Source organism: Chlamydotis macqueenii, chromosome 1, assembly GCF_036417535.1.
Source record: "Chlamydotis macqueenii isolate bChlMac1 chromosome 1, bChlMac1.mat, whole genome shotgun sequence".
Taxonomy (NCBI): domain Eukaryota; kingdom Metazoa; phylum Chordata; class Aves; order Otidiformes; family Otididae; genus Chlamydotis; species Chlamydotis macqueenii.
This window is the reverse complement of record NC_141556.1, coordinates 121,052,954-121,063,784: the sequence shown is the minus strand read 5'-3', so window position 1 is coordinate 121,063,784 and position 10,831 is coordinate 121,052,954. Positions and strand designations below refer to the sequence as shown.

General features: G+C 50.6%; 1 protein-coding gene across 1 annotated transcript; it reads right to left on the bottom strand.

Annotated features, from left to right (window-relative positions):
* Nucleotides 1-4,950: 4,950 nt before the first annotated feature.
* On the bottom strand, nucleotides 4,951-7,449 carry CRYAA (crystallin alpha A). Its single transcript, XM_010119309.2, has 3 exons — nucleotides 7,261-7,449; nucleotides 6,202-6,324; nucleotides 4,951-5,160 (listed from the first exon to the last, which is right to left on the bottom strand). The coding sequence occupies exons 1-3, from the start codon at nucleotides 7,447-7,449 to the stop codon at nucleotides 4,951-4,953; spliced, it is 522 nt and encodes a 173-aa protein (XP_010117611.1).
* Between the last annotated feature and the right edge of the window lie 3,382 nt (nucleotides 7,450-10,831).

Sequence of the window (10,831 nt, the reverse complement as noted above, 5' to 3'; positions counted from 1 at the left end):
TGCAAGACAGCTGGAGGATGGCCTTTGAGGCAGGGAGAAGTCTCCTGAGTTTTCGTCGCCTTACATCACTCCATCATCTTGCCTCAGCCTCTCTGACTGCGGTTTCATTTTTACCCTTCTTGTGCTGCACTCTAAGATATGCCATAAACATCTGCGCCGTGTCCCAACTTCACATTTCTCCATTAAAGTGCCAGTTAATTGCAGGCCAAGCGCCAGCCCTGTAACCCAGATCCAGCCCTGCTGCATGGGCTGTGTATGGACCCGACTGCACTTCCCCGGGGAAAAGCCCCACGGCCAGATCAAGACCTGGGAAATGAGAGACTCGGCAGTTACTTGCTCTTCTCATGTGAGCTGCTGGTTTTCCAAGCCAGTCCTGACCATGGGTCACACCGCAGGGATAACATCTGGATTGCAGGGGGCAGAGCCCATGTCATCGCAGTCTCCTCTGGCTGTGTCTCCCAAATCAGCATGCCTGACACAGCAGCAATAAACTGCAGAGGTGTGCCCAGTCTGTCAGTGGTACGTGCTTTTGAGAGAATACTGGGGGTTTGGGATGTGTTTGGAGTTGACAATGGAGGAAGTTACCTCAGATTGTAGAGACTTGTGGGGCAGAGCCCAAATTGTGATGGTGATTGCCAAGGAGGCGAGGGGTTACAATGGTTACATATAACAGAATTTGCTTTAAAGGGAAAAAAAAAAAGGGAAAAACCCTGCTAAACTTTCAGACTACTCCCTTCTGGGTAACTTGTAAATCAATCAGAAACCAAGAAATGCCAGAGTTGTGCAACCCTCCTTGGGTCCATGTGCCTGCCAGCCTTGTGCCCTGGGTTTCTGTCTCCCTGGGAAGATGCTGAAACCCAGGGCGGGGGTGAAGGGAGCCCTTCAGTGTGCCAGAGTGCAGGAAGGGCTGCCAGCCTGTGGGGCCACCCCTTTGCCAGGAAATCGCTCCCTCTCTCCCTTCTGCCAGAAGCCAGGCAACAAAAGTCCAAAGCAAATAGATAAACAGAGGGCGAGAGTGGGGAATGTGGCATCTGCTGATTGCCTGAGCTCTTGCAGAGAGGGCTGTGTGAACTCTCTGCGCCTTCTCCCAAAAAGGATGAGGAGGGTCCTCCTTATCCCCCTGCCAAGAGCGGGGAGTCCTGGCCTGAGATGCTCAGGGACAACTTCCCAGCTGGTGCATCATAGGTCGGATCCTGCCATCCCTTGCTCCCAGCTTTTACTTGAAGGAAATGGGATCCAGCAGAGGTGATGCAGCCTGCCCAAGCAGCGCAATGCTGAGGAGAGGAGGGGGCAGGTACAGCACCAGGAGCTGCTGCTGTCCCCCAAATCGCTGCTACCATCACTGGGGCCTGCGGGAGGAGGAGGAATCGCTTGGAGGAGGATGCGTGCCCCTGGACCATGGTCTGATGCATCCCCCTCAGGACGCTTTAACAATTTCTCTGGAAGGGAAGCTGAAGTCATTTCTGCTTTGCTGTAGGCAAGGAAGGATAGCACTCTGAGTGGAAATGGACAGCAGGTAATAAAAACACAGTGCGATAAGGATGAGGAGTCACCTTGAGCAGAAACCCCGGCCTACAGGCCACCCAACACCAAAATACCCAGATGCTGGAAGGTGCCATCAGTTCCCTGCAGGCAGGGTCCTCCGCTGCCTTTCTCTCCATGATAAAATCATTGACTGTGTTTCTAACAAAAAAAAACTTCAAGAAATTTTGTTAAACCTTGAAGGGTACTAGCAACACCTTATTAACAGGTAAATTTGTGTAGAAAGCTGTGGTGAAGAGCCCCCTCTTGAAACTGTGATCATAGGCTAGGAATGACAAGACTTTCTCTAAATGAAAATTAATCTCAGCAAAGGGAAACAATATTTTTGCAGAGCCAAGTGCACAGAAGAGGAGTCACCTCCGAGAGCAATGTGACTAGGAAGAGTCTGAGGTGAAAAATGTGAAGTATTTCAAGTGACACATGGACACTAGTAAGGAGGGAGGCACTACTGCCCATGCTTAAGCTCTTCTGCGGGTGGACAAGTCCTCCCCAGGGCCAGGGGGAGTTCTGGGCCTGGGAACAGGCATGGAAGCCTTCGGTGACACATCCCTTCTCTTCCTCCTCCTACACAAAACACCACCAGCCGCCCTGGGGTATCCTCCCACAGAGGCTTTTAGCAGCCACTCATGGTTTTAATTGGCTGATGGATTGTAAAGGGCTTTAAAATCAGCCCTTCTCAGGGCAGCAAGGCAGTGGAGGTCTGGTGTCCCCAGGATTTACCCCAAATTGAAGGGCTGCATGAGTACTTCTGTACCCACTGCATTCCAGCACCAGAGCCACTGCAAGAGCCGCTGGCCCCTCTGTACTGCTCCCTGCTTGCCTCAAACCTGCCCGGATTTCCTACCATCAAATTTTCACGTTCTGCCATCCAGACAGAAAAAGGGGTCCAATAGTTATTCGAACATCATTTCATGGGACAGACAGACGTACACACTGCTCAAACGCCAGCAGCTAGTGTCTGCGCACAGGTCACGCTCAAAATACGTTTTCCTATTTTTATGTTTTTCAGAGGTTTGCATGGGGTCTAAATGTTTGTGGCTAGGTGTTGGCTTTTTTCCTCCTGTCTTTGCTGAGTTTGTGTCAGGAAGGGGAGAGGTGTCAGCACACGGTGGGGAGGCACAGAGGATCCGGTGGGGAGATGCCTCCGAGGGGAAAGGAGCAGAGGCGGGGATCCCTTAGCGCCAGGCAAAGCAGCGAGAGGCAGCTTTTGCTAAAATGCCCTTTCCCTGCCTGGAGTAACGGCACCCTCCAGGCACGAAATTGCCCTTTCCCCAAATGCGCTCATTCACGCCTTTCCCCTGGAGATGAAACTGCAACAGGCCACACATTTTTTTCGGTAGAAAGCTTTGGGATTGCACAATAATTAACCTCAGTAAAAAATAGGTTTAAAATAGCATTGGATGCCGTGGGGACTCCTTGCTTTCTAATTGTCAGACAGTAATCTCCCTCCTTTCCCTCTTGCCCCTGCTTCTGCAGCACTTCTCACCCACTCCCTTTCTCCAGACAAGGGGCAATGTCCTTGCCCCCAACCCCAGCCCTCCCTGGGTTTTGGCCTAGATGCGGCCGAAGAAAGCACTTTTTAATTGTAAATAGGCCCAGTGCTTCTGTGTTTATGGCTTATATTAATATTTAAACCTAAGCCATGAGAAAATAACCCTGCATATATTTTCTCTCTTTTCCAGCAGCAAAGGGAAGGAAGTTGGTGGGCTCGTCTTTTTGGCAGAGCAAACACTCCTCCTCCAGCTGTCCTCACCTCCCAGTGAGGGCATGGACTTGTGCTCCTTTCCTGGGAAGGATGCACCTCTTTCGTGGTCACCCTGCCTTATTCCCTAGGTGTGATCCAAGAGCACCCAGAGACATGTCGAGTGAGACAAACTTGTGTCTGCTCCTGGGGAAGCGGTGACTTTAGGAGCCAAGGTGGACCCTAGAAGCTCCACTTCACATTGCAGGTCTTGGATGTGAAGATCTCTACCAAGAGGAGAAGCACTCACTGTCCAAGCTCATTTTACCTAAGGGGTTAATTATGGGGATGTGGGTTTATCAGTGATGCTATGCTTTTCCTAAACACCCCAGATTTCCGTCTGCGCAGAAAGCTATTTGAGTCAAGCATGAGTGCCAAAACCTTCAGTCTTGAGCACTCACATCTATGCAGGCTTGGGAGCCATGGATTTCACACATGACAATTCCCGGGAGAGCTAGTACCTACACCCTACCCACCCTGCCATCAAACAGCTTTAATCACTCATTGCAGATGAAACCCTTCTCATCATATCACGCAAATGAGTTCTGCATTGCCGTCCTTACTGACGCAATGAACTTAAGAAACAGCGTGGTTGTTTGGCTGTTGAATTTCATTTTTTTTTTTGATCCTTTTGTTTTGCTTGTATGAAGGATAACAGGAACATGAAAGAAAGGGCAAGTCATCATCACAAAATGTACTTCCAGCAGTGAAAGCACATCCTCCAAGCGATGTTAGGCACCGTGCTAACCTTTCAATTTCAAAAGCCTTAGAAAGGAACAAACGAAACCCCCAAAGCCAATTGCGTGTTTCCTATATCTCTTTATTTACCGCCAGTGACCGCGTTCTCAGACTGAGTGCCAGATACCAGTGCAAGAGGTGCAGCTACCTTAGAATTACAGCAAGAGCAAGGGAGACGGTGTGTTACGCACGGGCTGGGGAGAGCTGGCTGGGGATGTGAAGCCTCTGCACAGCGCTGAGCCCCCCTCTCTCCACCGAGGGCCTACTAAGACAGTGGAAAGACGTGCTTGTCCTTGTGTCAGTTGCCCCTAAGGGAAACGACAGGGTAGTGGTGTGAACAGATACACTTAAACACTTCGCTGAAAAAAAAAATATACGTTGCAACCCCCGAAGGCAGGACGTTATTATTTCTCCTGTGGTTGCAAGGAACTCATGGCACGTTCATCGCATGTACGCAGGATCTCAGGTGCAGGGCTCGGCTCGGTCGCTTTTTTTTTAAGAGTAACCAGTTTAACTCTGTATGGAGTAGAGCAAGTCTGCAGGGCTTTTCCCCTGCTCCAAGCCTCGCCTCAAGACTTGGTGCACCAGGAGCCAGTGTTACTCATGCACTCCCTCCTACCTGATGGTGGTTATGGACTACAGCACTGGACGAAGACCCTTTCAGCAAGTACAACAGCGTGGCAGCACGCACCATCCATGCCATCCCCACAGCACAGCTCGCAGGTTTAAGCTTCAAAGTCCACCAGCCGCTCACCCAGCCCTTCGTCCCATCAAAGGGAAAGGGGGGAAAAAAAAAAAAGAAACAAAGGGAGGGAGGGGGAGGAACCAACAAAATAAACCCCTCTAGATATTCACTGATATCTATGCAACGGCTCTGGGAATGAGATCCACAGACGGTGGCAGCCTGCATACTGCAATGGCAGGCAGGCTTAGGAGGAAGGCGCGGAGGTGGGCTTCTCCTCCCGGGACACAGGGATGGGCCTCTCGACGTAGCTGGCATCCATGTTGGAGGGGACCTTGGGGCCGGAGAAGGTCAGCATGCCGTCGTTGGACAGGGAGCAGGTGATGGCAGCCTGGTCCACGTTGGCGGGCAGGCGGTACCGGCGGTGAAATTCACGGGCAATGTAGCCGTGGTCGTCCTGAGAGGCAGTGGGGAAAGGGGGGAAGGCTTGTCAGAAACCCCTTGGCACCATGCCGTGCCTCCCTCCACCCAACCCCGCAGCTCCATCTGACCAGGGTCCACATTTGCCCTTGCTTATTGTAACACTGAAGTGTTGGTATCACCAGGCACATCTCTGGATTTTATTCTATCTTACAAGTTTGTAGGGGCAGATGTCCCCCCATGATGACCCTGAAGTTGCAAGAGCTGAGCAAAGCAGCAGGGTGTGATTTTGGCAGTATTATAGGTTGGGATCCGACTTGGACAAGGGCCCTGCGGCGGCCTCCAATTTCTGTGAAGGTAAATGCAATGCATGCATGTGCACTCATGTATTTCCTTACTGGGCAGCAAAGCTGTGTCAGCCAAAGTACACAATCTTGAAGCCCTTTTTTTTGGCCAAAAGAATGAGAAATGCAAATTTTTTTTTAAGTCAGCCATGAAAACAGCTGCTCTCTTCCTCTGGAAAAAATAACTATATTAAAAAATACATACCCTTTCCAGGCTAGAGCTTTGTCTGGCCAAAAAAAAAAGTGTATGAGAAGTATTAGACCCCTGCTGGTATAATTCACTTTTCGACCTCCACAGATATTTCCATGACATACGTGTTAAAAGTTTCCAAGCCTGAGGCACTTTTGTTTTGTTTGCTCTTGCTTTTCTCTCCCAGATCAGCATATGAAAACTCTGTTTTCACTAACAATTCTGGCTTATGAAAACTCAGCCATGCTTCCGCAGAGCCAGATTATGTTCTTTGTCTGGTCCAGTGTTATTACTGAACAATGGACATCATCATCTGACGGTTATGGAAGATGATGATGGAAAACAAACAAAAGAGGAGTGGATTAGCTCATTATTGTCAGATATTAGGTTCGGAACAGGCCATGCCAATAATGACAATCAATAACTAACTCCTTCTTTTGATATATTCTGGGGTTTTTTTTAATTTCAGCTGAGGACCATTGAAAAGAAAGAAAACCGAGCTCGACTCCCCAGTTGCTCCACCATCACCATCGCTTCCACTTACCTGTCTTTCACTGTGCTTGCCATGGATTTCCACAAAGTCATCAATAATCTTCACACTCAGGTCTTCGGGAGAGAAGTGTTTTACATCCAGCATGATTGTAAACTTTTCCCGGTCAGACCTCACCTGAAATGAACATCGTTAGACAGTAAGACCCAAGCTCTAAACGCAGAGCGGTAGCTTAAAAGCTGGGGAAGGGGTGGTCTGGCAGTGGCACGGTGCCTCCTTCTGTGATTATAAGCCTCAGTGGAGGTCTTTCTTCCTATCGCAGGGACCCAGGGACATTGGGAGGCTGTGGTAGGCATCTGTACCATTTCTACCGCTCTGGGGAGAGGCGTTGCTTCTTGCCACTATTCTTGTGCTGGGGATCCCTTTGCAAGCAGCGATCTGACAGAGGCACCAGGGCTCAGCAGCAAGAGGGGATGGAAACTAGTGTACTATTCTCTGATAGGACAGGTTTCATCCTTTCAGTGATTTATGGTTTCCTTGTGACCTTAGCTCTAGGAGGAAACCAGTAAGAGAAGGCTAGAGAAAGCATCGGTCCCCGAGCTTGGGACCAGAGCATCCATGGCTACGCGTTCCTCCTACACACTGCCTTCACAGAATTGCTCCTGAGCCTTCCAGCACGGGTTTGCGAAAACCACCTGAGGTGGCAGAGGAGGGGGTTGGAGGAAGCTCCCACTTACTGGGGTCCTCTCCCATGCCAAGCTACCCTTGTAGGCCACTTGCTCCAGGAACAGCCTAGGTCTTCCCTCGCTGTACAGCCGGTGGGCCCGAGGGCAGCAAAAGCAGCCTTTTAGATGTCAGAAACAGCTATCGGGAGCCAAAATGTTTTCCATTTCTCGAAAGGAAGCCTTCTCCCCAGCAAGGGTTTCCCTCCGTGCCCAAGAAATAGTGGGCTGGCTGTGCTTAGCGGTGGGCTGGAGGTCCTCCTCGTGCCCTTGCACCCCAGCACAGGGCTACAGCCGCTGGCCCCCAACAGCAAGCAACAGGTGGTGAGAAGCAGGCAGAGGCTTAAGGAGGGAGAGGAAGGAAAAGGAGAGGAAACCGAAGGGCCCTTACCTCTGAAATGCCCGACTCCAGCACGCTGCGGAAGAGGGATTGCCTGTAGTAGGGGCTGATAGTGGAAGAGAATAAAGGCAGGAGATCATACTCAAAGAGACCCTCTCCGAAAAACTGGTCAAACAAACGGCTTGGAATGAAAGGTCCCAGAGCACGCTTGAACCAGGGGTGCTGGATGGTAATGTCCATGCTTGCTGCTGCTGCAACCTGTGGCTGCGAGGGAAGAGTGGTGGAGGCAGTGAAGCCGCTGAGGAGACAGTGATGCCTTGGCTGGACCGCACAGTGCAGCCCCAGGGAAGCTCCCCCTATATATACCGGTCTCGCAGAATGAAGGCATTAGCGGGATTTCTCTGGAAAGACATGATCTCATGATGGAGGCAACGTGGTCAGCAGAAATGCGGAGATTGACCTGGAAATGACAGTCTGGTTGGAATCGGTGCCAGGTCTCCCGGAGGGATGATGCCAGGCAGCAGGCTATGAGATAGGGGGTGCCCAGGAGTACTGGCAAGTACTTTATGGGATCAAGCGGGCTAAACGGGACACCCCGCTGGGCATCTCAGGGATGCTTGTGAAGGAGGTCTGCTCTGTGGGTCTTTGTAACCCGCCCTTGGCTTTTTCTTAAGTTGCTTCTGTTTCTGCCCCTCCTTGAAATCGAGACACAAAGTCTCTTCCAAATAAATGAAGCAGCTTTCTTCTAAGCGAGGAAAAAGGGTTTGATTCAGGTTGAAGACGGGGAAACTTTTTTTGCGACATGCTATAAAGTGTGTCCACCACTTGAGAGGGGCTTTACATCCCTGGTGCGGGGATACTGGCAGGGCCGGCAGGGAAGCAGGACTAATGCATGATGCAGAGCACAAACATGGCTTTGACAAAACAGGAACTTTTAACAAATACTTTGCCAAAAGACAGAAGAAGAAATAAGTTTGGTCATCGATCGTAACAGCAGTCCCAAAGCTGTCTTGAGAGTGTCCTTTGATTAAGCAGTGTTCTGGGAGATTTATTTATCTCCCAGTGTCACGACACAGATCCTATTTAACATGCATTTCTGGTTATGGTTGTTTTCATAGAATCACAGAATCACAGAATGGTTAGGGTTGGAAGGGACCTTCAAAGGTCACCTAGCCCAACCCCCTGCAAGAAGCAAGGACATTCCCGACTAGATCAGGTTGCTCAGAGCCTCATCCAGCCTGACCTTGAATGTTTCCAGGGATGGGGAATCACCACCTCTCTAGGAAACCTGTTCCAATGCTCTACAACCCTCATTGTAAAAATTTTTTTCCTAATATCCAATCTAAATCTACCTCCCTCTATTTTAAAACCATTACCCCTCATCCTGTCGCAACAGGCCCTACTGAACAGTCTCTCCCCATCTTTCCTGTAGGCCCCCTTTAGGTACTGGAAGACTGCTATCAGGTCTCCCCGGCGTCTCCTCTTCTCCAGGCTGAACAGCCCCAACTCTCTCAGCCTGTCCTCATAGGAGAGGTTCTCCAGACCTCTGATCATCTTCGTGGCCCTCCTCTGGACCTTCTCCAGCTGGTCCATGTCCTTCTTCTGTTGGGGGCTCCAGAACTGGACACAGTACTCCAGATGCGGTTGGCCTTCTGGGCCGCAAGGGCGCATTGCCGGCTCATGCTGAGTTTCTCATCCAGCAGCACTCCCAAGTCCCTCTCCTCAGGGCTGGTCTCGATCCATTCTCTGCCCAGCCTATATTTGCACCTGGGATTTGTGCCCGGGATTGCCATGACCCAGGTCCTGCCCCCAAGTGCAGGACCTTGCACTTGGCCTGGTTGACCTTCATGAAGTTGGCACAGGCCCACCTCTCCAGCCTGTCAAGGTCCCTCTGGATGGCACCCCTCCCTTCCAGCCTGTCGACAGCACCACACAACTTGGTGTCATTGGCGAACTTGCTGAGGGTGCACTCTATCCCACTGTCTATGTCACCAACAAAGATGTTGAACAGGGCTGGGCCCAACACAGACCCCTGGTTTTTTTGCATTTCTGTTTCACTTAAAGCTGCCTTTAAGGGGTCATTTGCCATCCTGGATGGACCGGGGAAGGGGCATGTGGACAGCCCACTGTGGGAGCAGCGAGCTCTGCCATGCAGCCGAGGCGGCTGGGCGGCAAAAGGGCGGTGAGGCTGCACGGCTCCACAGCAAGGCTGGGCGTGAGGCCATGGCAATAGCTGAAACTCCATTTCCACTGGGTGTAGGGACAGCATCCTAGGGGCCTTCTAAACAGCAGAAGCACCTACATCAGCAGTCATGTGTGTCTCAGCAGAGAGTGAGGGAGCTTCAGAGGTGAGAGGGATCTTCTACTTAAGAGCTGACGGGCTGGATCATCCTCTCATAGTGCCAGGGGCTAAAGAAACCAAGGGTAGCTGAGATCCTGGCATCAGTGCTTCAGGAGAAATGTATCAATTCAGGCCAGAGGAGCTAAATTCAGAAAAGCACTGAGGCAAAGTGACATTCAGCTGAGCATCGCCTGGCATCTAGGTGCCCTGTGGTTGTGGAAAGTCCTTGGCCTTGACTCCCACACATGACTCCTCTCCACACAGTGCACAGAGGCAAGCAAGGAAAAGTGGGAACCAGAAGATCCCATTACAGAGGCTTTCCTTCATGGAAAGCAAAAAGTAGAGCAGAAAACCACCCAACAAGGCAGTAGAGATTGCTAAGAAGACAGACAAGAGTTTAGGTTCAATCTCATGTAGTTTCAGCAAGAAAAGGCCCCGTGGTCCAGCCATGACTCTTGGGCATGAAGACTTTTCTAAAATCAGGTATGAAAATGAGATCAATCTCTCCTCAAGACATGGAACAAAAACATACAACAGACAGACCTAACCCCCATTCAGTCCTATTGTCCCAAATCTGTCATTTTGCTTGAGAAAATGGAGGAGAAGAAAAAAAAAGTCATAAAGCGCTTCCAAGATTTTTCTTCAAGAGCTCTATGAAGTTTGGGCCTTTGCCCTAGAAGAGAAGAAAATATCTCCTCAGCCAACCAGTACCAAAGACCTGCTAACTTGTACTTAACCAAATGGTAGGAGTGACCTGATATGTGCAGAATGAACAGAGAGATACAGGAACAGGTTCAAATCCCAAGCCCCTCACTGGAGCACACAAAGGTGGTAGAGGCTGGTAAAGGATTTATTTGGCTGGTAAAGGAGCAGGTGGGAACCGTGCCTTACCACAGAAAGTGAGACAAACTTGGGGTCTCAAGAGCAACAGCAGACACATCGTTTGGGCCCTAGCCACACATAAGGAGTGGATGCAATCCCTGCAGTGTGTTGGGAACATCTCCTTTGTTTTTCCCAAAGCAGGGGTTACACCATGAGCACAGGGAGCAATGCACACAATTGCAAGCTCCTCTCTGTGCATCTTTCAGTCCTTAAGACTGCCAAACCCTTGAGCTCTGACCTCCGGTGTGTTCCCCATAAAGGAACAGGGACAGATTACTGGGACGGGGAGGAAAAAGGGAGCCCAGGTGGGCTGTACCTCTCTCAGCAACACTGATCAGCAGTGCATCGGTGCTCTTAGGCAGCAGGAGAGCAGCCGCTTGCCTACACACCACCACTGAC